Below are 27,628 nucleotides of genomic sequence, written 5' to 3'. Positions count from 1 at the left end.
ATACCCTAAGAAGTAAGTAAGAAAATATGTTTTTGAAATGTGGTTGAAACAATACTTTAAAGGAAAAAAACAACATGCTATTATTTTTTACAGAAACCAGCCTCTGGCTATTAAGACGAACCTTGTAAACAAACCACCTGACTGTGCTTCTTCAACAGATCTATTGTGATAAAACACTTGTGAGCAAAGAGCCAAAGGTTTAAATTGCCCTTCTGCTATCTCCACTAGATCAGTTTCCTGGTGGTTTGAGTGTCCGCATGAAAAGTCAAGAGATTTTGGGGCTTTATCAGCGCTCAAATACAAAAGAAAATGCTCTGTGCTTGGCAGGAAGCATTTAAGCAGATGGACTGTGACAGACTGGCATCTGCCCAAGCTGGTGCATTTGTACTTCTAAGCTACTGCATGTTGCAGAAACAAGAGATAACCTTGTGGTCTGGGAGCCATCAGCCTACTCAAAGCTTAATTATCTTACTTCTTCGTCCTACCACCTTCCTTTAATCTGCTGGATGGTATCTGGAATCTGCTGGATCTGGACGTGACAGAGGCTAAGAGCACAGGGCTAGAGGGGGGGAGTGTGACTCAGCATGTGTATCTATCGGCATGTGTTGGCATGTGTATATATATATATATATATATATATATATATATGTATATATATATGTGTGTGTTTGCCTGGGGCAACAATGAGTGGTGTCAAACACTCTCTGGCAGGGATCAAACACTCGGCCTGTGGCTCAAACCTCACACTGACTCCACTGAGGCATGCCAACAGTGCCCGACTGACTGATTCAATGACCGATCGATCGACTATTTGATTGACTCATTAAGTAATTGATTTGACTGCTTCTTGTCCCTCAGCGGTGGGTATGTGGGAGCAGTTAGGAACACTGCCAACTGAAGGAACACTGAAATATTTTGGTGAATAAGCTCTGATTTTCTCATTGTGGTAGCACAACAGTATTGATGGCTTTTCTCTCCTCTGAGTCCAGTACTGATGAGGCTTTCGAGCGCACATGCTAGCGCACTGGATGGTACAAGCAACATTAACATTAGCATATGCATATACTGGACTCTTTCTGCAGAATGCTTATTCACCAAAAAGTCAATACATCACTTTATCATGTGTACAGATTCAGTTTCTACTTTACTATGCAAAGGGATATCTTGACATTTTAGTTCAGCCTTTACACCATTCTTCATCTTCATTATTACCTGAAAAATCATTTTAGCCCACTCAGCGTTTGAAACCAATAGTGCTGCTGGTGTAAGTTAGCTGTGCTATTTTTCTCTATGTGAAAAGTGCTGTAGTGATTTTATGTATATAGGAAAGACAGAAACTTTTACATACAATGGCAAATGCCTGGTCATAAAAAGATGGTAGTTTGTCAAGGTATCCCATCCCATGTAATAATAATCAACAATCGTGCATAAATGTCATTCAAAGCACTGACATATACAGTCAGAAATATCTGGAATATTGACCTGCAGGATCTAAAAGGAACAGGAAAGTCAAATAGTTAAATTTTGACCAAATGTACTTCAGTGATGTTTATTGTCTAGCCATCAACTTCAGTTAGCGTTAATCTCTCTCATAATGTGTCTTAATTTACGTTTTATTCACAGTATGTGAATGAAGGAAGGCAGGATTTACTGCAGGGCTGTTGTATTACACTGCATTAGTTTTAACTAACTGAAGGCTACAGCTACTGTGTATTTTCAGTTGTGGTTGTTGACAACTCATTTACCTCAAACACACAGTTTACGGCTGCATCTATAACTCATCTTCAGTGTAATGTCAAAGATACTGACATAAATCTGCCTCTATATTAAAACCATATGCCAACTACATGAGTAAAAACAAATATACTTTGGACTGACTGTATATGACGCATGCCTGAAAAGTAAGTTCACATCATCAGTATTAGCATTTAATAAGACTGCTTGCCTAAAAATTGAAACAGACTCACTCAGTTGCGAACAGGATAAGGAAAACATATTGCTTCATGTCCATCTGTCACTGACAAACCTATTCGGCTGATTTTAACATCTGTTTCAAATCCTGGTGGGTGGGAATTTTCAATAAGTGAGAATAATCAGACTTGTTCAGAGGTAAAAACACCTCTGATTAGTGACTAACAGATTTAAAACAAAGGAAAGTTCTTTAATGATTAACTTTGAAATATCCTGAATGTAATGATCATGAGAATGTTGACTGAAAGTTCCCCAGAACTGCGTCAACAAAGAATTAGGGCAACTGATCCCCTGTGAGTTAAGGGTAGCATGAGCACAGTGGGGGAGAAGACAGACATCTAAGTGCAGGAAATGTGTTTTATCATTTTCTCCAAAGTCATTATTCCAAATCACATCAATCACAATGTTTCTGGTGTCTGGGAGGGATCTCTGGAGGAGCCATTATCTGTGACGCTCGTAGGGCCGAGGACAGCGGCAGGAAAAATAAAAGTAAAGCACAAAGAAGGTTGCATCCCTGCGTCCTGTTCGCAACACTGTGAGGAGTCCCTGCTAAATACAGATAATGTGTTACCGGTTGGCGTAGTGCTCAATCCGAGTGTGTGTGTCGTCGTGTGAGAGCTGAGGGGATGATCCAGGCCTGTGAGACAGAGAGAGACAGACAGATAGAAAAAAGAGAGATGGGGCTCATGAATGCGACTAGGAGGGACTCATTAATCCCAGCGCCCACACACACAAGCCACATAAATCCACAGGACAGCCATGAACGGAGCGACAGTACAGGGCACAGATGTGTGACAGTGTGAAATGCTTTGTAAATAAGATCCTTGCTTGTACCCCCCACTCTCGGCTTGGAATACATTTGCCTTCACTTCAAAAGAAATGTAACATCTAAGATCTTACACCTCGTCTGCTGAGGGAAAGATGAGTACTTTGACATCATTAACCAGGAGACTCTTGAGGGTTCCAACAACTTTTCCTACCGTGTTTTAGTCCTTAAGAAATTAGAATGTGACTCTTTAAAATCCTGAAAACTTCCCTTTACTGGGGCACCTTGACATTTGGTGGTTTTAGCTGTTAAGAGGCTAAATGGAGTGGAGTTTCTGTGTCAATGTAAAGGTGGATGGATAAGGGAAAATTCAGGAAACGCAGAAAACGCTTCACAACATTTCTTTCACAGCTAAAGTTACTTTTAAAATTATGATTTTTCAAGTAAAATATGTTTAGTCTATAAAAATGTATGTATTGTTGGATTAAATTACCCAACAGTACATAAAATTGTTAAAATATAGCTCCACCTTTACAAAATTAAAATGCTTCTTACAAGTTAGTGCATTGGTAATAATAGAATACTATCACTTTTGATACTTCAAATACATTTGACTACTATTATTTGTAGTTTTACTTGAGTAAAATTTTAGATGCAGGACTTGTTGGCCACATTAATAATCAATATGTGGGAATAACAGTTCACAGTTAATGAAATACAGCAGTTTCCACAATAAAATTGTGTTTTAACTACTAACGTGACCTGCGTTTACCACAAAATCAGAGTAAGTGCCCATTTGTGAGTCTTGTACTGCTGCATTCTTCACTTGAACAGGTTAATTTCAGCTCAAAATCACTTCAGAAAATGACTGACAGGAGTGACTCATCCTAAATCATAGGTCTGGCAAGCAAGAAACTGTGAGAGGCAAACCCACCACGACTATAAACAGAATGACACTACACAATGAGTGTGAAATGGGTAGAGGTGTGAGTGTGTGTGTGTGTGTGAGAGAGAGAGAGACAGAGAAAAATAATTTGTGATTAAAAGAATACAATTGTGTACGTGTGCGTGTGTGTTTGAGGGAAAGAATATTTGAACACGAGACTGACAGAAAGTAAGTGAACAGATTCAGTGTGTGTGAGGGTGGAGGTGTTTTACAACATTCATGGGGTCCAAAAACTGGAAGCCCACTATACTTGTGGGGTCTGACACCTAAGTGGGGATCAATATGTCGGGTCCCTCAAGATGGCTGCCCAAGGGTTAAGACTTGATTTTAATGTTACAGTTAGAATTAGGTTTAGGTTAGAGTTAAGGTTAGGGTAAGGGGCTAGAAAAAGCATTATGGCCGGCCCCCACAAAGATAGGTGTACAGGAACATCCCCACAAAGATAGATGTACAAGAATGTCTCCACAAATGTGACTAAATGTGTGTGTTGTGTGTTGTGTGTGTGTGTGTGTGTGTGTGAGTGAGTGAGTATGTATGTCTGTGCGCGTGCATGTGCGAGCCAGGTACTCACGCATGGTCTACGGGCCAGAAGTTGATCAGAGTGACAGGACTGCAAGACAAAAAAACGTGAGATGATGACACAGGAAGTGGGAGGACACTGCACAGCAAGGCATGGTCGGAGTTGTAGTATGGAAGGCAGCAGAGGCAGACGTGGGGCAGGGAGGTGAGCGTATACTGAAGACAGTGTGATAAAATATGACTCTACTGCACAGGCACATGCATGGGCAGTCTCACACACACACACAACAAACAACTGTCATCATGAATTTATCACTGATTGTCCTGCCTGGTTCTATAAAACAATTTAAATGTCATTAGTAAAACAAGCAGGACAACAGACCATTTCAAATATGACAAAACACTCACATGACGTGAGATATACCACTTTAATGTGTGCATGCACTAACAAGTGAGTATATTTTTCTTTAAAGCAGCACAACATGACTCTGCTGAGAAAAAAACTTACAAATAGCTCCTTTAAGAAATGAGGATAATAATGTATATATAGGGATAATTTTGTGTCTAAAATGTCTCATACTTAGCCCAACAGAGAACACAGACATGACATAGCCAGCTACAATTTATGTTATGATGTTTGTTCCAGGGAAGGTTGAGTTGTTTCACAGAGGGATTTTGAGATACTGAAATTGGAAGCATCTGATTTTCCCTAAAATGTCAGAGAATAGTGGAAAATGCCTTATAATTTCCCACATCCAAAGGTGACATCTTCAGTTTTCTTTTTTTTTTTGCCTGACCAACACTCCAACTATCATGTATGACAAAGAAGAGCATATTCATCATCCCTGCTGGTGTTACATTTTAAAGGAATAGTCTGACATTTTGAGAAATGTGCTTACTCACTTTCTTACCAAGACTATTGTTGGGACTATTTTTAGGCTCTGAGCAGTTGCCAAGCAACTGAAGGGGACTCCGGCCAAGAAATAGTCTTGCACAAATTGTAGTTATCACACATTGTAGTTTTTTTATGGCATTAAAAAAACAACAACAAAAAAACTAAAAATAAAATGTTATTTGTGAGTTTTTGGGGTGCTGAAATCCATCCCCATGACTATGCCTTTAGCATTGACAAGTTAATTTTTCACCTGGAACATCTGTTGTATATACTTTGGTCATAAATATTTAAAATACAGGGGAATCCTTATTGAAAAGTGTTGTAATGTAATAAAGAAAAGTTTCCTTTGCTCTCATATGTCAGTATTGGTCAATTCGACTATTGTGATTCTGAATCATGAATGAATTTATTTTACTAACTCTTTTCAAACTTTTCCTCCTGAACCTTTGATTTCAAGTGTCAAACTATGTTTTCTCACATCTTTCAAAAATAAGCATCACACACACACAAACACACAATCAACTGATATGGAACACATATTTCAAGACACATGAAAACACACAGAACACTGCACAAACACTATCACAGCCAAATTGCTGTTATCAAACTATGGTTAAACCACATTGCATGCATGTTTTGCTTTGTGTGTATGCATTGGTTTAAGTGAGTCAGAGACCTGTGAGTGTGTTTGATTTTGAGAGTGTGTTGTTCTAGGTCACATCAAAGAAAGTGTCTGTCAGTTTGTAATAAAACCTAGTTTCTTGTCCTGTTTGTGTGTGTGTGTATGTTAGAGAGAGAGACTCACGTCTCCATGTTGTCTCCCTCCAGGATTGTCTGGACAGGCAGGTATCCCATGCGTGGATGTTTCGCAAAGTAGCGCTTGGTCCTGAACTTGTTCTTCAGCACCTTGGCAAAGTCCCTGACATCCTCCCCTGATGTAGTCTGGAGAGAGACAGGGCACAAAGGTGGCTTTGTTCACTATACAGGAGTGGGGCACAAACACACCGTTAAGAGCATGCCACTCATTTATTTCAGGCCCTTTTGACTTTATTCACACATCCAAAGAAGTGAAGTCAATGCCCTCATTGTCAGGTCCAAGTGTGTCATTACAGTTACAACAAAGAGGAAACAGGTTTATGAGGGCTTCAGTGTCCACTTTAGCCCTGGTTCTGGGGCTTAAGAATACACACTTTAAAAAGGAGGTGTTTTTGGTGTTTTCATTTCAACAGTCATTTGTAAAATATCTATGTATTCTCCTGACTTTCCCTGGCAGCCATATTTAGTTATAAATTCTGTGATAGTCCAGGAATTTAAATCTGCAGTAATTATTTTTTGGCCACCTGGGGGCAGCAGAACCCACTATAAGCACTAACATATTATTGTCATATCAAGTTGTTGTAGCCAACATGTTTTTTTTTAACCTCTGTTTTCCTCTCAACCAACTCCTCTATAGCTGCTAAATGCCTCAATATGTTCACCAGCTAGTCTCTAACTGTGTCTGCTGTTTGGTGCTCAGGAGGTAGTATGTAAGAACAGTATGAGTGAACCAAAACAGTAGCTTTGAGCTATAAAAAACAATGGGCTGCGAAAATACTCCACAGCACTGAGGCTACTGTGGAATTGTGAGTGTTCACTGTTTTCATGTACATTTCATTAACATGTTGGTTCATACCGGAGTGCAGTACTCAACCATGGGGTACTGCATCTTGTGTCCCTTGGCAACGCGACCAGAGAAGAAGCAGCTTTGGCAAATGTCGTAGTTGAAGTGTTTCAGACTCCGATATCTGGAGAAAGAAAGACAAAAAGAGGGAGGTGGGTCAAGAAAGTAAAGAGAGAAAGACATAAGGAGAAGGAGAGAGCAAAAATGGGAGGAGTAAATGTAAATAAAAGACAGTAGAAGAAAGAGAGTAAAGAGAAAAAAGGGAGGAAAGGGGAGAGGCAGAAAAGAACGGTTGAGTGTCAACAAAAGAGGGAAATTTACAGTTTTGTTTTCTCCAGGGTTGAAGCAGTTAAAGTTCTTTCAGCCTAGTACCTAAATAAGAAATGTATTCTCTGGCAATGGGACTCTGATTAAAATGTATCACTGGTCTTGTCATGAAGGGGCCCCTCAACAATAGAGGAGAGACACCACCTTTTATAGGTCCCAACCTTTAGTTGACAAAAAAAGCCTCTTTGGTTCCATCTGTATTTTAAGGGCTGCAGTTACAAAAATGACTGCAGTTCTGTCATCATGATCATATCATCAATCATTCATATGAACAAGTGGGCTGTTTTACTGCCCTGCTACTGCTGCTGAATTAGATTAAGGCAACAAATAGGTTCACAAGCCTCTTCACAGCTTGAGCTCAAGTCTGGTGACAGAGAGCAATCTCACTGATGGAATGTGTGAAGTTAATGTGTTTTTGGATTCAGATACAGATTCAGATTCATACTTTATTGTCCCCAGGGGAAAATTAGTTTTCACAGTCTGTACGCACATTTAACAAATAACATTCAACACAGAAACACACATTTATGCAAAAGAAAAACAAAAAAACACCACAACAAACAAACACCACTACCTTCTACTGAGATTATTTAAAGATGTGATGGCAGATGGAATGAAACTGGAATAGTAACAAACAACATGTTTGTACAAGCTTGCAATGGGCCTCATGCAGGAATAACTTTCTATTCTTCTCCTAAACCTTTCCTACTTTTTTCTGTAGTAGTAGTATTAAGGGTCCAAAAACAACTGCCTCCACTTTGTGTGGAGCAGCAGTGTTTTGAGCTAAATATTCACAAGCTCACAATGACAATGCTAACGTTAAGCAGGTACATTGTTTACAATGTTCAACATTTTTGTTTATCTGTTTAATGTTAATTTGCATTAGACACAAATACAGCAGATGACAGGAATGTCATTAGTTTTGTATTTGGTCATAAACCAAAGTACTGGACAACTATGGATTAACTCTAAGTCTGTACAAAATTTCAATAATATTCATTGACTAGGTGCTGGAGATATTTTAGTCTGAACTGAAATGGTGGACCAAGAGACTGACAAACTGTATCTGTTGTATTTCATGCTGTATTCGGTTTGGTTTGTTGTAAACATGGGCTGCAGCATCAGTTACATTGATCGGACAGCTGTTCAACTTCAAAAAGGCTGAGTGTAAATACATCCAAGGCATTCAAGAAAGACTGAAATCTGATTGGTCAAACCACCAGTGGGGGAAATCTGAGATGCCTTCTGGCCAGATGCTGAAAAGGTGTAAATGCATCTGTCTCCACAAGATGATAAGCTTTACTCCTCCTAACAGTAATTACATCAATTAGCAGTCTGTGGCTTGACAAGGTGTGTCACTTTAATAATGGCAGCTAATATTTTTCTGAAATGACACTGACATTAGCTTTCTCTCCACCTGTGTCATTAAACCCACAGAAGAAGTGTAATCTAGAACCACTGCTATTGATTAAAGACCAAAGATTTAAATACTTTTGATGTGTGTAATATCTGTATATGACTTCCTAAATCACTCATACATGACACAACAAACATGTTCATATGAGTGGTTCTTGCATAAGGCCCAATATGAGCAGAAAATAGGGCTACACGATTATCAATGAAAATGATAATCAAGATTATTTTACACAATTATTCATTGATTTTATGGACAAAATATTTTTACTGCTCTTTCGTGTTAAATAAACAGAGCACGACTTTCACATCTACACTTAAGACTGGTCCTTTTTCACAGTGCATAAAATTGTACCAAAACTTTTTACCCAGAATTACATTAAAATGTATTCCTCTTGGCCTTCATACATTCACCCCACTGCAGTTTATGTTTTTTTTTCAGGTGGTTGAACAGGTTAGTTGTGTTGCTTTTCGGTCTTTGTCACTCTTTGCATCTGATTTCTTCTTAAAATCACTCACCCTAAATCCAAAATACTTCCAAACAATAAATAAAAAACTAAAAACTAAACCATCTGGTTGCTGGAAGTCTTGATAAAGAGAATAGCTTTGTGGAGCCAGCAAGGGAGCCTGCCAATTTGGTCTTAGTTGAAAATGAGTTGTATGTTTTCTTTATGAAGAACATAATGGTCTACAGTGAAATGAGTCCAATATCTGCTCATGTTGGACATTATGATGTGCTGCTCAGAAGGTGGATTCAGTCTGGAACATTCACCCATAAAGCCCAACTAAAAATAGTGAACTCTCTGAGATATATTTGTTATTGTAAAATGAAAAGTGGTTGTGCTGTGATGGTGTGACTTTACTGACCTGAATCCTATGATGGGACACTCCTTGCAGATGTTACACTTGGCCTGGTGCTTGGCGGTCTCAGCAGCGGCCACGCGGTGCAAGACGGGTAACCATACCATGGACTGGGGCTCTAGGCGCATCCAGTCCAGGAACATGGCTGCCTCTAGCTCTGGTTTGTTGTTGGCCTGGGGAAACAAAGGGACAGGGAGCACAGTACGACAATAAAAAAGTTACATTTGATTTTAACATTTGTCATAATACTACTGCCGCATCCGATTAGCAAATATTGAGTGAGAATCAAAGTCTGATACATCTTATTCCTCTGTGTCATAGTGTTCCATTGGTATCTAAAAACTACTAAAACATATACAACTCTGAGCCACTTTATTGCACTGGGTGACCTGTTCTTTCATTACCATGAACCACAAACATAGACATTGTAGTTTTAGTTTGACTCAGTCCCACTTACACCATCCTGCTGCCCCAAATACTCACTAGAGCATTAATCCTCCACCAAAATCATCCTCAACAAATGCACTATTTTCCCCTGTTTGTTCAAAACTACAGTGACACAGCTGTTTTAGGAAATCGCTGACTCTTTTCTTAAAAAAAGAGTAATTCATCTTAATGTATTTGTCAGCTGCTTTGAGGAATTACGTCTTCAACTCACCTCATACGCAAAATGGTTGGCTATTCGACTTCAAAAATGACTATATCTGAAAAACAAAACTAAATTATCACTAAATATCGCTTCATTATATTATGAATTGATTGGTCCCAGTCTTAAGTGTTAATTAAAGCAGAGCAACTAGGTAACAATGTCAGTAGCAGAAGAAACACTACTTCTCTGTCAGACTGGATTACACTGATTACATGTTTTATATTATTGCAGGGGGTGTGCTCAAGCAAAAATAAGTTGTTAATTTGTTCTCTATATGCTAGTTTTCTCTCTTACTGAAGCCCCATGCATAATGCTTGATAGATCTAAGCATGATTGGATGATCGATGTTTGGGGGAGGGATTTAGAGAATGCTCAGTTTCTGTACTTTTGCCTTTTCACAACATACGACAATAGTTTCACTTTGAGGATACATTTAAGAGAAAAACGTCAAACTGTCACATGCTATTATTATCATTTTAAAACCCATGTGCAGGTATACATATTGTGTTCATCCTTTCCTATTTTTGAAATATTCTCATAAAATGTACATTCACACACTCATCACTGAAGATCCCTACAGTCATTCACTCTCACCCACCATAATCACACACTCTCCCCCACTGACCATATTTACTGTGATTCACTTGCTCTCCCTCTTGTTTTTCTTACACTTGGTTTTATCAATGTCCTGCCCTTTATTTTCAGTGTAGCTCTTTGTGACAATCCAGTTTCTTTCTATAAATACACCTAATTTAGCCTGAAGTAAACAAACACTTGGATGCTTGGTGGGGCTGTGGGAATATGTGGCCTTCATCTAGGGGGCCTTAGGCATTAGTACAAATAGACATCCGTGCAAATGCAGTCCTGTTGCTACTATTATTAGTGTGTACATTCATTATTACTGTCCATGACTCTGTAGAAAGTCAAACTAAATTGCTCACGCAAACTGAAACAGTTAGATCTGACTGAATGTGTGTTTGAGAGTGTGTGACGTACAAACTGAAAGCAGCTGCGGACGGAGGGCTCGATGTTGGAGCCGCCAAAGGAGGCGACCTCACCGAGCTGCCGGGGGATCTGGATGGAGTCGTGGAGGAGGAGGCCCAGGCGACGCTGGTCGCAGAAACCAGTGGCACTGGCAACCTGTCTGAACAAAACTGCAGGAGGGAAAGATGAGGAGGAGAAGGAGAGAGGGAGAAAGATAGAAGTGGAGGTGGGAGGCAAAGGGAAAAATGGCAAACAAGAGGAGATAGGACAGGACAAAATAGACAAAGGAAGGGAAAGGGAGAGCGAGGAGGAACACATGGAGAGAAAATAGATAAAGAGGAGAGAAAAGGCAGATGGTGAATTAAGGAGAAGTACAGATGTTCTAAAGGTGGACAGGGCTATAGCAAGGGAGTGGAAGGAGACCTGCCACATTGTTGCATTTTTGGTTAAATTTACTGGGTTGAATGAAAAAAATGGCACCAGTGTGATTTGTCTCTTGGATTCAGTTGCTGCCCTGTCCACAGACATAGTGCATATTGTTTTCTATGTAAATACCCCACACTGATATCTTGACATATGTTAACTCTCCAGGAGAGCAGCTATTTCATCTCATTTGCACTACAGATCTGCACTGGAAGAAGACAGTAAAATGTCTCCTGTGACAGATACATCATTAATAATGATGCATTACTGTGTATAGTAACTCATTTTCTGCCCAAGAACAAATAACTAATAGTTTTCAAACAAAAAAGAAATGATGGCCTTGAACATAAGACAATTAACCTGAATGACTGAATGACAAACTTACATCTGTATTTATCCTCCAGGTGAGCCTTGCAGAGTGATATGATTCCAGTTTTGAATGACAGAGTCCGGATCTTTCCGGTGCGACCACTACCACCCAAAACAACATGTTAGAATATGTTAAATATCACTGAAATAATAGAAACTCTTCTGTGTGTGTGTGTGTGTGTGTGCAGAGCATGTTGTACGTACGTGTCGTAGACATTGAGCAGCCAGTTGAGGCACATGTCGACGCACAGCGGGACATTGACGAGGTGGGAGTGGCTCTGCTCCAGCCGCTGGTACAGGCTGGTGAGACAAGTGACGAGCTGCGAGATGTCCAACAGCTGCTCGTTCTGCTTCAGACCGTGCTGGTCGAACACCTCGCACACCACTGGCATGCTCAGCAGGTCCACTACAGACACAAAGACAGAGGAGGATGGTTAGCTCTTACACGCATCTGTGGCATCAGTGCACCCTACTGCTGAGCTCAGACTGTCCTTCAACAGGACTGGCTGGGTTCAAACCCTTCATGTTCTAAGTGTCCTTGAGTGCAGTGCCGCTCAAGGACAATAGCACGAAGAGGACTTTACTCCAGGGATCCACAGAATGTAACATTATTCATCTTTATCAATCATCAAGTCCACTACAGGACTGAAGGCAAATTAATGTCTGAATCTGAATTTAGAGAATTAATCGACAGAAAGCTGCAAACTGGACATTTATTTTACTAGTAAATGTTTTGAATGTAATTTGCAGAAACAAGGTCTGATTATACCATCTACAATCTGCCGATGCAACTTCTCAGATGCTGTCTTGCAAGTTTGCTGTCCTGTGAATTTTATGACTCACAAAACTGCCAACTTTTATTTTTGGCACACCAGCAGTTTTCTTTATCCTCTTCCAAGAACACACACAATGGTCACAATGGACAGCAATGACAGAGGCGCACAGACTATATACTGTCACTTTTAATTCAAACTGTTCAAACATAAAAAAAAGGGTTTAATTGCACTTAACAACACATTCCACAATGTTCCAAAAATGCACTGTCCATCACTGCATGCTCTGTTGCCCTTAGTAAATTAAGCTATTGTTGATCTTAAATCAAGAGGGAGAACAATGACGTGGTCTCTCACACATATAGGCAGTCAGCAACTTCTATTTTTGCATAGAATATATTATTAAACACTTTCAATGAGCCATGTCCATTTTCTTGTTAAATTGTCACTATCATTGTTGTATTCTTCTTTTTAAAAAATCCTTTTTACATTTTAGTTTCTTCTTGTCATAAATATACTGCAGTCCAGGTTTCTACATCTTAAATGACTGTCGAGCTGCAATAATTAGTCAATCAACAGAAACTAAATCTCATTTTAAGCAAAACTACAAAATGTGTTGGTTTCAGCTTCTGCTCATTTTTATTTTTAGAACACCTTGACACAAATAGTGGCTGTGTGCTGTATGGCTGCAACCAGCTATACGCCTTAAAACATATCACACATGCATAACAGCTTGTAGGCGGTCACACTCTCTACAGATCCACCGGCGAAAGACAAGAGGGATGAGTAAACACACATATGGACACACACACGCATACAGACTGTAAGAGCAGAGAGGAGAAAAGGAAAAAGAGGCAGAGAAGAGGAGATGATGAAGAACAACGGCACAACAAATGAAGTGATTTGAAGAAGGAGACAGGGAGATGGAAGAACAAAGGAGGAGTGTAGGAGGGCTGGAACACAATGAGAGGAGCACTTGTGATGATAAAGGGGTGTGCTTGAAGCAAAAACCCTATGTGACACACATACAGGAGAGTTATATACAAGTACATCACACATTCCCAGAGCACTTTATTAGGAACTCCTGTACCCTGCTTATTCGTGCAATTATCCATGAAGATACAAGCCTCAAAGCCAACGAAGCCTCAGTTAATGGTCACATCAAATATCAGAATGGGGAAAAATGTGATTTCAGTGACTTCGACTAAGGTATGATTGTTTTCTGAAACTGCTGATCTCCTGGGATTTTCATACACAACAGTCTCTAAAGTTCACTTCCTTTACTTAAAGGAAGTTTTACTTCAAAGGAAGGAAGTTTTTCCTTGCCACTGTCGCCTACTGCTTGCTCATGGTGGGAACTGCTGGCTGTAAATAACACTACAAAGAGTGCAGTTTAGACCTGCTCTATGTGAATAGTGCATTGACATAACTTCTGTTGTGAATTGGTGCTATATAAATAAAACTGACTTGATTTGAATATCCTGTTAGGAATGTTGATGAGAGAGGTCAGAGGAGAATGAAAGGCTATGGTAACTCAGATAAGCACTCTTTATAACTGTGATGAGCAGAGGTGGACGGGATACAACAGCAAGAAACCATGTCAGGTTCCACTCCTGTCAGCCAAGAAATCTGAGGCTGCAGTGGGCACAGGCTGAAGACTGGAAAATGTAGCTGGGTCTGATGGATCTCAGTGTCTGCTGAGGCAGCAGATGGTAGGGTCAGAACTTGGACCAAATCTGCCCTGTGTCAGCAGCATGGGGAATCTTTCCTTGGCCCCTTAATATCAATCATTGTTTTCATGTCACAATCTATCTGAGTATTGTTGCTGACCATGTATATGCCTTTGTGGCCACAATTAACATCTTGTAATGCTAATGCATTGTGGTCCACCATGTCACAAAGCAAAACTTGTCTAAAACTGGTTTCCAACAGCTTGTGGAGTCAATGCCACGCAGAATTGAGGCCGTTTTTAGATCAAATTGAGGCCCGACCAAGTATTAATATGGTGCTCCAAACAGTGCTGTAGACAGGAAGTACTTACAGCAGAGAGCCTTCTGCAGGCGTCTGAGCTTCATGGCTGTCCGGTAGGCCGAGAATCGAACATTGTTCAGGTCAGCTGAAGAAGGAAACAAGAAGACCACAGTTAGAGATGCAAAGCAAAGAGACAGTGGAGTCTCTTACTTCTACTAGTTGTACTGCATTACTCTGACTCAAACAAAACTTAAGAGCTGTCTTAATTTCATCCTGGCGGTCATTCAGTCTTGTGGTTAAACACAAAGTGATAGTGCATACTGTTTTCACAGTTCAATTCATGAATTTATGAGAAGACACAGGATTAGGGTTAAATTGCAAACAGATAGAAAGTGTGTGTGAGAATATGCATTTTACCTAGAGACTGGTAGAGCTCGGCCATCTTGGGATGGTCCCAGCATGTTGTCTGGGTCTGGTGGCTGGAAGGTGACAAGAGACAGACTGGTCAGACCAAACAGATCAACTGTCAAATCATGACGCCCTACTAAATGATGGTGAAATTATTATGCTGAAACTTTTCCAGAATTTGTTACTTAAATGCAGTGGCTAATATGAAATATAGATGATTTTGCAACTGCATGTACAAAGCTGGTGAGTGACAAATAATGAGTTGTGTGGGTTTTACCTGTGGCAGCCAAAGTAGCTCCTGATATCAAGAACCTCATCACATTTTAATAGAAACTTATCTGTAAAATGTTAGACCCATCAGTCTCAACTGAGCAGGGGTGCAGAGTAAATTATATTTAGATGTAAATATAGAGTTTACTGGCATGGGTACTTTTTTACTTCTGGGTCATTTAACTCAGTTTGAGTCAGCCATGCTAACAGCACTACGAGGCTGTACTTTGAGCTAAGGCTAGTACTAGCATGGCAACATGCTTACTATAACAATGCTAACATACTTAATGTGTAGCAGGTATAGTATTTACCAGGTAACAAGGTAAATATGGTAAATAGCTAAGCATGTTAACATACTAACAATTACAAATCAAGACTCAACACTAAGTACGTAGGTGAGACTTACAGGACCTGACAATGGCACTAGATGAGAAGTTATAACAGAAGTTAAAACAATTAATCTTGAAGGAGACATTAATGTCCAAATGTAGTGAATTTCATGACAATCCATTCCATAGTTGACATTTATATTTCATCAAAGGACCAAAAATCTAAGACAGTAGATGAAAAGTCCATCATAGATATCATAGCTCTAGTTTATCATTTTAAGTTCTGTATAATATTCCTATCTGATGAATCTGGTTGGGTTTAGTAACTAATTTTACTTTAAGCTTTGTTTAAATGCATGTCAGGCAGAACAGGAGTCAAACTGAACAGCCTGAAATCACAGAAACACGTCACCAGTGAAATAAATGCAATTGTGTCAATTTCCGTGTAAAACATTTGTTTAATCTCTGATTAGCTCTGTAAGATGAACTTTAATGTGTGTCGTGCTTGTCAAGTTAAAACATGAGAAACGAAGGGGAATTTTCTGAGGAGTGCCTCCATTAGTTGTCACTGTTTTTGCTATTATAGATGATAATCTCATTCTTCATAAGAGCACTACAAAAGACAGACAGGCACCTGCATGTAGGCAAAATATATTACATGTTCATGGTTGCATGGAGGCTAGAGTTACTTTACTGGTGCAGTTAATAAAACTGTACTAACATACTACAGCAAAACCTACAATCAAACTGAGATGTATGAAGTTAAGAAGAGCCTAAACATTGAGATGTTGTACACAGTAGACAGTAAATTTTATGTTTAATAGGAAGATTTGGACATATGCCTTTTAGGTTGCACACTAACACCAGTTGTGTCTTAAAAAAAACACAAGAGGAGATATAAAATCCTATTAGGTAACAGCAAAATGAATCTCAGTCAGTGATGAATTACATGAGCCTGCCCAAAATCCCATACCACGACATTAATCTTGTTTGTACGTTTCTCCTTTCCATCTCATAATCTTAGAAAATAACAACCCACTGTGGCCTGAATCCACACAGGCTCCATCCTCCCAGCATCACAGCCACAGAGAGGTGAAGGGAGGCAGAGGGAGAAGGAGAGAGAGAGATGGTTGCTGTATCATTCTGCCCTCACACATTCTCTCCACGTGACTGCTGCTCGCCACTCACAGGAGACTCAGCTGTGTGTGTGTGTGTGTGTGTGTGTTGTGTGTTGGAGACAAGCAGATGGAGTGCACGAGTGAAAAGGGAGTCTGTGTGTGATTTACGCCTTCAGAACAGCAATGAGGGATTTGTATTTTATCATGTAACCAGAATAAATCATGGTAACGATGACATGTGAAGAATTCTGGCTCCTTAGTCGAGGTCTAAAAACCCTCCCATATATTTGATCTCCTGCATGTTCTTCATTTAACCTTTACTGTGTATTCACCTGCTTATGGGTAAGCACTAATTAACCAAATTAACTTCTCTATGACCTGCACTGGGTGAATAAAGCACTTCTGACAACAATTTAACTTTTAAAAGGACACAAAAACAACAACACTGCCAGTGGAAAAGAGACAGGCCTAAAGAATTGAGAAGATGACACCTAAACATAAACTGTCTATACTCCCAGGTCAGATAATTCTCCCCAGTTTTTCTATGTTGGATTTGAACCTTGCTCCAGATTTGCTGTGATGACTGGATTAAACACATTAATACAGAAATATGCAACATATACCTCTTCAACAAAGGGCCTAAGACTTGAGCATGTAGACACTATATAATACATGTTCATGGTTGCATGGAGGCACGTGTTACTTTACTGGTGCACTTAACAAATCTGCACTAAAACATTACAGCAAAAATAAACCCAAACATGTCCAATAAATGCACTAAATCAAACTACATATTACTAACTTCATTTTAAAAAATCGCTCGGAAAAAAAAGATTAATTGCTAATTTTAAAAATCAGTAATTAGGGGGCAAGATCACATGAATGACACAATACAGTATAAGCTAATAGGACTGATTCCATTCAGGAATTTTGTTGTCTGAATTTCACCAATGTTCAAACCCTCCAGATTCAGAGAGACAGGTTCAATATGCTAATACTGTAAATGCAGTGGGATTTGAATGTCAACATTAAGTATTTAGTGGTAAAGTTCACATATAGGTATTCAAAGTTGTGTCCTCATGTCCTGTCTTTGCTTTCATACACTGCAAACATGAGTGGTATTACCAGCACTGGTATTCTGTCATTGTGTGTTCATCCTTAACTGGTGTGAGTAGTTATAGAAGCTGTGAATAAGGCGATTATTCACGACCGCTGATTTGTCTTTGTATTACTTTAAATATGGTGTCCGTGTTTGCTGCAGGTGCACAACAGCCTACATTCACCATATGTCCTACCAACATTTCCTCTTCAATCCCAGCTCCCAGAGTGTCATGATCTGAGCTCTAATTTGCATTTCACTGCATCCTCAACACCCACTTAGAATCGAAATGTCATCTAAGAATCATTAAAACTATACTTATAATAAATGGCAGCAAAAACTAATGATGTTACTGTAAAGCAAAGAGCTGATTTTCCTGGTCATTAGTTCCACTTAGCTGCTGTGGAAATAAATATTGTACATGATAAGAAAATCTTGACGGTTAATTCTGGCTGCATTAATAACCAAGTGCATCCATTTTATTCAAAAATGATGTTCTCTACCACAGTAAAAATGACGTCAGATAGACACTTCTGTAATGTGATAGGAATGTCCCAGTTGCCTGTTTATATAAAGCTAACTGAAGTTAAATATTTCTCTTCAGAGCTCATCAAAGATTTGAAGTCTCTCACAGGAGATGGAGAACAGTGGAATTTCAAGAAATGATTTCTAGTGCCTTCTACTTTATTAGTCAGATGGTTAATAAACAGACATTTGGCTCCTGGAAATAAGAGTCTCTTCCTATTTCAGAGTACGTGTCAATCTGTGTGTCTGTGACGATTTTGTCGTTAAGTTAAATATAGGACAGTTAAATGCCCATTTAACTCCATGCAATATCTCTAATTGTAGTGGCAGTTAGAATTAAATATTGGAGCCATTTTGTTGCTGACATGAAGGTGAAAATGAGACAAGAACTGGAGCTGGAGAACAGACTTGAGTTGAGTAATTCTCCAAAAATGAAGATATTCTTAGATCTTTAAGAGCTACAACCAGACACAGACAGTGATCAGGCTCACATACACGTGAATAGTAGGAGTATAAAGTGGGCAACCACAGTGGGTGTTGTGGATCATTGGAAAAAAGCAAATTCCGTGGCCAACAAAACAAACAGATAAAAAATAGCAATCCTGTGCAAAAAATAGCAAAACTGTTTTAAAACACAGTTCCTCCACAGACAAAGCGCTGTTTTCTGCTTTATAATTCTGGCCTTAGGTGTCAGTGCACAAATGCAAGCCTGCCCAGCTTGTTAAAAGCACATGTCAAGCTGGTTACACACACACACACACACCTGCAGTTAACCTTTGTCCTGAAAAGCACCTACAAATAATAATCCATATGCTGACTTTCTTTCCACATTGCCCTTGTTTTTGTCTCCTGCCTCTCTGCCTCTCTCCCACACTCCCACTCCAGATAATGAGGAGAGGGGTCCCATGGTGAAGAGCTACTTAAAATCCTCTAAGCTCAGAGTCTGTGCAAACAGTGGCTCAGTCACTCAGCTCGTCGTTGACGTGCTGCTCTGAGCCACTCGGACAAATGTTTCTAATAACCATGCAGCATCAAACACGCAGCTGCTTCCATCCAGAACACTGCTGTGGCTCAGAGATGTACAGTAGCCATCTGCCTGACAGTGAGGTGGCTTCAATTCTAAAGATTAGCTGGGAAAATGTGACAGAAATGTCCTTGAGCAAGGCAACAATTAGGAGCCCTTCTATTTTCAAATAAAACCGAGTGCCTGATTCTAAACCCAAAGGCCAAGAATTAATCAATGACTTACATAACAATACATCATCTAGTGAGAGGCTGTTTTATTGAGCCCAGTGCCCTCCTGGACACAAAAACAATAGATACTGTATTTGGTTAGAGTGCTTTGTAATTATCTAAATTCCTATAAATTCCAAGAGTCCTCTGAAATGGCACAAAAGCCAAAATGTAACAGTATTTACATTATATTTCTCTGACTGCTTCCCCGTGTTAAGGATGTTATGCTGTTTATTTTAACATTATTTAAACTACATTAGAGTTTAAATGATGTCCTCCAAAGCTTTAACTCTTAGTAAGATAATGCAGAATCCATTTTACTGTGCAAGCTCAGACATCGGAGACTTTAGTTAAACCTGATCAAAGGCAGGTTTTACTGACTTCTACAAAAAGGAAACCTTTAAGGAAACTTGTAAATCTGTGCAATATCACTGTGTTTTATGTGAAGGATTTCACTCCTAAAAGCTTCAAAGCAGCATTTGCTAAGATGTATTTTAGTACAGGAGATCCTGAAGAAGCTACTGGGTAGTTTAAGAAGTTTATTATCAGATGTTTTGGTAACCTAAAAAACCCCAAAGCTAAGCTGTTTCTGCCACTGCCTTGGTCAGAGGCCCCCAGGAGTCCAGCCAAAAGACAATTTCCCCACAGGGATTAATAAAGTGTTGCGTTACATTGCAATAGTGCATACACACTAACACACTAACTTCAAACCATTAAATTCCCTGCTCCTATCTCTGCCACACCACCCACCTGTCCTAAACAGGAGATAATGCATATTTTTAAAAACATTCGCACACAGATATTCACACAGACAAACACATTCCTCCAGTATGTCCACAAAATCCAAACCTCAGCCCTTCTACTTCAAGCAGATGTCCCAATGTGTGTAATGGCACACACAATTTTTTTTTAAAGAAAATAAAAAAGAAAAAACATCAGAACAATCATGTATCGGTGGTGGCCTGCAGGAACCAAGCAGTTCTAGGTTTTTCTTTTTTCTGCTCTTTGAAAGCTGACACTGTCTCCATAAAAATGTGTCATAGCCCCAGGACAAGCCAAAATGTTGATAATGCATCATAAACTGTCAAAAGATGAACTACTACATGCTGAGCTGGCAAGGGAGAGGAAAAGCATTCAACATCCACTTTGCCCACCCACAATTTACCCGTGTGAACAAGCACAGAAACCAGCAGACAGTGATGGTTTAAACTAACCCTCTTATTTAGATCAAACAGCTGAAGAATGCTAACCAAAAGCTTAAAACACAATTTGAGCTACAATGAGTGGTCTAATAATTAATTCATTGATCAACAGAAAAGTATTCTGCCAATTAGTCATCAACTGAGTTATTGTTAGACATTTATACTCTGCATACTATACATATATTTAGCTTTTTGATAAATATATCAAATAATATTAACATGTACCTACATTTATCAAATAATAATAGCACGATTCATATTTGAACCCTACCGTCAAAAAAGGAAAATGTCTGAACCTATTCTCAATTCTCTCATCATATGATTTGGGATAGAGAATTTGTAAATAATGTGAGGAGACCTGGATGAAAAAATGTGAACCATAATATCTCATTGGGCCACACTGCATAACAGTCTACAGTCATGCTAGCTTTGTGAGACTGTATTTTGGTACACCAGTGCTTTCAGCAAAATGCTAATGTTGGTATGCTAACATGCTCACAATGACAATGCTAACATGCTGATGTAAAGCTGGTATAATGTGCCATGTCCACCATCCTTAATTTGGCCTGTTGGCATGCTAACATTGCTAATTAGCACAAAAGACAAAGTACAGCTGAGGCCGATGTGAATCTTACTCAATTTGCAAGTTAGGAGATCACACAACACAGTAGCTTCATCATCCGGGGAACATTTAATGGCAATCCATCTGAGAGTTGTTGAGTCATTTCAGTCAGGAGCATAGTGGCAGGCCAACTGACATTTCCATCCCTAGAGCCATGCTAAAAATCAAATCAAATAATCTACAGTACATCTCCATGTTCTTAGCATGTAGCCTGCTTGTTCACATCTTGACAAATCTGCATCATGTTCAGTCCTGCTGTTTTGACTTACTGCTCACTGTGTAGACAGCAAGCACCTGGATTACTCTAACACTGAAGAAAAAGAGAGAATCTGATTCGATTATTTCTCAAGGCTTGTTTTTCCCCAAGAAACAGAAGACATTACATTGTAGAGCATTACTTAAAAGTTGGACTGAACTACAGTCATTCTTTCACGAACAATAACACACCACGCGCCATCAAACACACACAACCACACGTGAAAACATACAATGTTACATATTGCAGTTAACAGGCAGCTGAATAGCTTATTGCAGCAGTGACAGATAGGCGTTTTAAGTAATGGATTCGCACAGAGACGTGAGTGTCACTTCTTGCAGCAGTCAATTATGGTTCTTGGATGAATGATTAAAGGTGGTTTATGGGCTATGGTGATGTCTTCCTCTGCATCATTGAGAGTGAGCTCCAACAGAATGTTTTCTGCACACTAGGCATCTGAATAAGCCCAGACAATGGCCTACAGGGATGTGATGTGAAAGGGAGAAAATGTGGGTAAAAAAAGTTTGAAAGCCATGTTCATCAGCGGGTTACTAGAGGAAGCTGTTTGTAAAAGAGAACCTAAAAATACTGACAAAACCTAAGGCATCACACAGAGCTAAAGGATGACTGTAATTACTGTATTTTCCTTGTGATCATTTACATAATGATGGATTACAACCCTTTTGTATCTTATTTCAACATCATGAGATTTATAAAAGGATATGTCTAGCTATTCTTATTGTTAACAAAGACCAACAATCTGATATCTCTCAATATTTTTCCTATCCAGTGCAAATTGCAACAGTTACCTCTTAAACTGTGAACTCCCCCATAAGCATTGGCTGCACACTACAGTGTGTGTTCATGGTTAGGATGAAACACGTGCAACAGTGTGGCTCTTTGATGTCTGGCTCTCTGCCCCAAACCCACTGGCTCTGACTGAACATATACATCTTTAAAAACAGCTCACAAATATGTAGTTTCATTTTTAAGAGAGACTCTGTAATTTCCTAAAACAGCTAGCCACTGTAATTGTTATCAAACATTACTCAAACAGGAGGAAATCATAGAAAACAGGGCATTTGTTGGAGACTAATCAGATTAATCCACATTTAGTGCTCTACTGATTATTTAGAGCAATAGGATGGTGTTAAAATGAACTACAGAGTATGTTCATGTTAATGACGGAACATGTCACTTAGTGCGGCAGTGTGGCTCATTGATATCATTTTTAATCATTTTTGGACAAAAATGGAAATCCACACACACTTTATTGTGTCGAAGATTTCATTCTATGGATTAAAAAACCAAAACAAATTTTGTTTAATTGATCAGCGCTCTGTAACCTGTGATGACAAAGTGAAAACACATTATTAGAATTTTTAGAAATGTATAAAAAATCAAAAATTGATATAGAGATTCAAAGGTGTTCAAACCCTTAATTCAGTCCCCTGTAATGCAATTACAGCCTTCTCTTTGGGCAGGTCTCTACAGGCTTTGCACACCTGGATTTGAGCAATTAAAATCTGATTCTTCCTAGCAGATCCTCTCAGGCTCTGTCAGACTGAATGGTCTGTGAGCTGCCATCTTTAGTTCTCTCCACAGATCTTCTTTGGGGTTTAGGTCTGGGCTTTGGCTGGACAGTCAAGGGCTTCTCACATTGCACTTAGCTTGGGGCTAACAGGTCTCTTAGTTTGGGGTTAAGGGAGCATTTAGCCTCGAGCTAAGAAAGTTTTCACGCTGGCACAATCCTGTCACATTCTAAAGTGGGCTAAAATTTTAGCCTGGAGCTTGCTGGCCCCACTCTGGGTTAGCCTGGAGTTTGTAGGGTTATCCCCTGAAAATTGAACTAAACATGGGGCTAATAGGGGCTAGTATGCTACAGTAAACAGTGGACTTCACACACTTTCTTTGTCCAATCAAACAACTTCTTCACTGCGTAGCCTACAAGGGTGCTTGTGCATGTTGTAGATATTAACCAAAACGGGAAACATTCATAAACTGTAGCTCAAACACACATTCAGCCCAGGCCAGGTAGAAGAGCAGTGTCAATCCTGTAGCCCTGGATTTAGGTTAACAATATGTGTGTGAAAAGGGAGGTAAATTAGCCCAGGGCTGAGGATAGCACTGGGCTAAGATTATGCAGTGTGAAAAGCCCTTCAGAGACCTGTCCCAAACCACTCCAGCACTGCCTTGGTTGTATGCCTTGGGTCACTGTAGTGCTGAAAGATGAACTGTCACCCCAGTCTCAGGTCATGTGCACCGTAGTGCAGGGTTACGTCTCTGTGTTTGGCTGCATTCATCCTTCCCTCAGATCTGACCATCCCTGATACTGAGAAGCAGCCCAATAGCATGACATGACTGTAGCTATGATATTAGCCAGGTGATGAGCAGTGCCTGGTGTTCACCAGTGTTTGGAATTCACTGTTTGTCTCATGAAACCAAAGAATATTTGTCCTCATGAGTCCTTTAAATGCCATTTGGCAAACTTCAAGCAGGCTGTCATATGCCTTTACTAAAAGAGCTGACTGATGGAGTGCTGCTGTGATGGCTTTCCTTTCGGCAGGTTCCCCCCCTCTCTGCAGAGTGCTTTTGAAGCTCTGTTACGGTGACCGTTGGGTTCTTGGTTACCCCCCTGATCAAGGACCTTCTTGCCTGGTTACTCAGTTTTGGCTAGACAGCCAACTCTACAAAGTCTCTTTATATTTTCACATTCATCTGCTGAGGGGGAAAAAATGCTATTATGACTCAAGATGGTGAGCTGACTCTGGCTATTTCGTAGCGAAGCTAGAAATCACATTGATGAGAAGAAGGGACTGACAGCCTCTGCACACTGACACGAGCTCTCAGTTAGCGTTTATTCAAGAGACATTATATCTGGCTATGAGATGTAAAGCTGTGGAGGTCTATTTGAGAGTTTCTGGATTCTACTTCATTCAGTCTGTCCCTGCTGGGTAGCTAACACTAGCTAGCAGCTGCCTGTAGATATCAGGCTGATGTCTTGTCAACACAAACAGAGCAGATGAATTAGTGAGCAGACTTTCAGTTCCTGCCCTGTCTGTGCTCCAAGTAATCATGTAAGTAAATGTCTGTACTTAGCTGAAGCATCTACTACTGACAGCCGTATGGGATACCGTTCATGAAAAAAAGAATAATTATGATGATCTTCTAGGTGGATTTGTAAAAATTATTCCTGCACAACTGTTTTGTATATGTAAACCTAACAAAAATATTAAAGAAATCCTTGGTTTTCTCCTGCTCTGGAGTAGCCTGCATTCATTTTTACATTCTGGGCTTAGAGCTGTGGGATTCTGGTGAGCTAATTATCCCTGAGGACTAAGGATGTTATTAAGTATAATCTTAAATGATCTGACAGCCGCTGGTCAACATTTCTTTCATTAACTGCACCAGGTTTGTTCTAACATGCCAACACATATATTTTTCTTGTTGCTGCAATTATCTAGAGTCTGTTTAATTTATTATAACTAATTCCAACAGGACACCTGACCAGAAAAGGCCTGCAGCTTGTATGTGGGAGGGTTTCCACCAACACTGCCTCTGAATGCAAAAATTCACCCTGAAAAAACACAGATTAAACCTAAGTAGAGCTTGTGGTTGATAATCACCTATACCAAATACAAAGATGGCAAACATATGAGCCATATCAATCATGTCTGAGCATGTCGCCACTATCGAGCAACTGGAGCTGCACCTATGAGTGTGTGTTAAAGCTTTTTATCCATCAGTTGTATTTAGTCAGTGCACGGCTCGCTCTCTCTAACACACACACACACACACACCTGCAATCACATTAGTGCCAAAAATCTGTACCAGCCACCATCCTTTTCTCTCATTTCACCACACACACACATGCACAAACACAAACATAGAGATCCATGTAGTAGCGCAGGACAACCACATCCCACAAACTGATCTGGATGAACACCGGTTAGACCTAAAACCCCGTTTGTCTGCGCTTAACAACTATTTGGCCTGACATTTATTTCCCTGCCGAAAATAGACCAACGCATCACATCAAAATCACCGTGCACGGCGCACACCTCCATACACACGCACACACACAACGTGCGAAAACACACTGATTCAGACACGGGCTGCCTCGCTAGCACGGAGGTGAGTGTGATTGCACCTCCGTGTGCGCGTATGTGGAGGAATGCAACACAGTGATACGTTGCTGCTTTGCTGGGTAGAGCTCCGTTTTCTTTCAAAAGCTCCGCAAACGCACCACACACACACACACACACACACACACACACACACACACACACACACACACACACGCTTAAATAAACACAAATCCCTGTCGGGCCAAATTCAAACATACGCGCAGGCAAAAGCAAGAACCACAAATCTCAGTCTGCAGTGTGTCTGCGCTTAAGAGTTCAATGCCTCTCCTTTTTTCTGACTGAGCAGTGAAACAGCAGATAGAAAGCATTTAAAACGAGGAAATGCACGGTTCGGGGACCCAGAGGAGACGAGAGAGGCTCTGTGGCCACACACCTCGCCCGGTTCCCCGGCAACAACCACGACCAGCAGCAGCTGTGAATAGAGGAGCTGTTTGGGTTTAATGGCTACCCAACAGAAACGTTTTCCTGCCTTTTCATGGAAAAAATAATGCTCTGTTTCCGTTTTCATGCGCTGTGCAGGCTCTACCACCTCGATGCAAGAAAATATTTAACTCATACCTGCATATTTTAGTGTGTGCTTCAAAATTGGCCACGAAATGTATTTGCACAGGCTGGGTGACGTTCAGCTGAGATGCATTTTGAATAGACTTGCAGGTATGGGTTAACGGCACACAAGAAGTGTTTCCCCGTGTCCAACATTAAATCTTAATGCATCTTTGTCGAGTTTTTAAACATTCTCACGCCTATTGTTTCACATATTCTGCACTAGAGATGGAATAAGGTCTGTTATCTGAGGAATGTGGGGGGATATCTCTGCCTCAACTCACCTCCTCTCTGCTTAGCCATGAAAACCCACGGCCGATGAGTTTTCTGTTAGAACAGGTCTACTGCATTACGACCGAACACAATTACCATCACCATTATTTATCACCACCATAAACAGTCCCCCCCCCCTCCCTTCACCGCCCCCCATCCCAGAACTCACTTCCGAAGCTGCTCTCGCATCGCCGGCCGATCAAAGCCCTCCGCGTCCCGTGGAAATGAACCGACTCCCGGGCAAAACCGAGGTAATACCCCGACCCCCTCCGCGGTCTGAACGAGCGTCCTCAGCCACAGACAGAGGCGTCCAAGATTACCGTGTGTAGTCTATGTGTGCGTGAGTGTGTGTGTGTGTATGTGTGACACTGTGTGTTCCTCTCTGCAAGCAGCAGCGGTGGGTTGCAGAGGCTGACTGGCCAGCAAGACATGAGGGTCATGCCACCGGAATACAACATAACACAACTTCCGCTTGTTTCTTCAAAGTAAAAGCTTTAGTGAGAAAGATAACAGCCCTAAAAAATTAGACTGAATATGCAAGATCTGTCTAAATTCAACAGTTCAAATGCAACTTAAGTTAAATTATTTTGTTACGTATTCATCCTACCCTTGGAGATTATAAAGAGACTGTGAGACCCTTGCCAGTGATTTTACGGTCTTACAGGCCTAGTGGCCTACCAAAGGTGCTGCTGTCAAGTTGCTCCTCCTGACTGCAAATCAAATCAAAGATGGCAGCCTACTGGGTACTTGCATAGAAAACACTTACAAGTTGGGAAACACTGAGGATTCTGGAAATATTGTCAGAACAGCAGTGAATCAGTTTTAAATAACTCTCATTGCAAGTTAATCACTAACCTCTTTCAAACTGAGATCATGCTGTATTGCCAGTAAGAAGAGCCCCCACCCCCACCTTTTCTGGTTTGCACTGAACCAAACAAAGGCATAATACCTCCCTGGTGAGAATTTAGACAGCATACCAGTATGGCGGAATCTGAGGTGAGTCAAGGCCTGAGGTGAAGTGTGACACAACAGCGTCAGTGTCTTTCTCACCATGGTAGATCTCCTCTCTATTCAG

General features: G+C 40.3%; 1 protein-coding gene across 8 annotated transcripts in view; it reads right to left on the bottom strand.

Moving 5' to 3' along the window:
* dmd (dystrophin) overlaps positions 1 to 27,628 on the bottom strand; it is a 286,719-nt gene that overhangs the window by 13,178 nt on the left and 245,913 nt on the right. For 7 of the 8 annotated variants that reach the window (XM_018671655.2, XM_051065872.1, XM_051065871.1 and 4 more), the window contains 10 exons: positions 14,945 to 15,006; positions 14,598 to 14,672; positions 11,988 to 12,189; positions 11,800 to 11,885; positions 11,004 to 11,161; positions 9,365 to 9,531; positions 6,770 to 6,881; positions 5,903 to 6,039; positions 4,255 to 4,293; positions 2,543 to 2,608 (listed from right to left, as the gene is read on the bottom strand). In XM_018671655.2, coding sequence (XP_018527171.1) covers positions 2,543 to 2,608; positions 4,255 to 4,293; positions 5,903 to 6,039; positions 6,770 to 6,881; positions 9,365 to 9,531; positions 11,004 to 11,161; positions 11,800 to 11,885; positions 11,988 to 12,189; positions 14,598 to 14,672; positions 14,945 to 15,006 — 1,104 coding nt within the window. Of the gene's footprint in view, positions 1 to 2,542; positions 2,609 to 4,254; positions 4,294 to 5,902; positions 6,040 to 6,769; positions 6,882 to 9,364; positions 9,532 to 11,003; positions 11,162 to 11,799; positions 11,886 to 11,987; positions 12,190 to 14,597; positions 14,673 to 14,944; positions 15,007 to 26,722; positions 26,981 to 27,628 lie in introns of those variants that run through there. The other variant, XM_018671654.2, reaches the window with a different exon arrangement.

This window comes from Lates calcarifer, linkage group LG7_2 (assembly GCF_001640805.2).
Source record: "Lates calcarifer isolate ASB-BC8 linkage group LG7_2, TLL_Latcal_v3, whole genome shotgun sequence".
NCBI classification, from domain to species: domain Eukaryota; kingdom Metazoa; phylum Chordata; class Actinopteri; family Centropomidae; genus Lates; species Lates calcarifer.
This window is presented reverse-complemented; position numbering and strand designations above follow the sequence as displayed.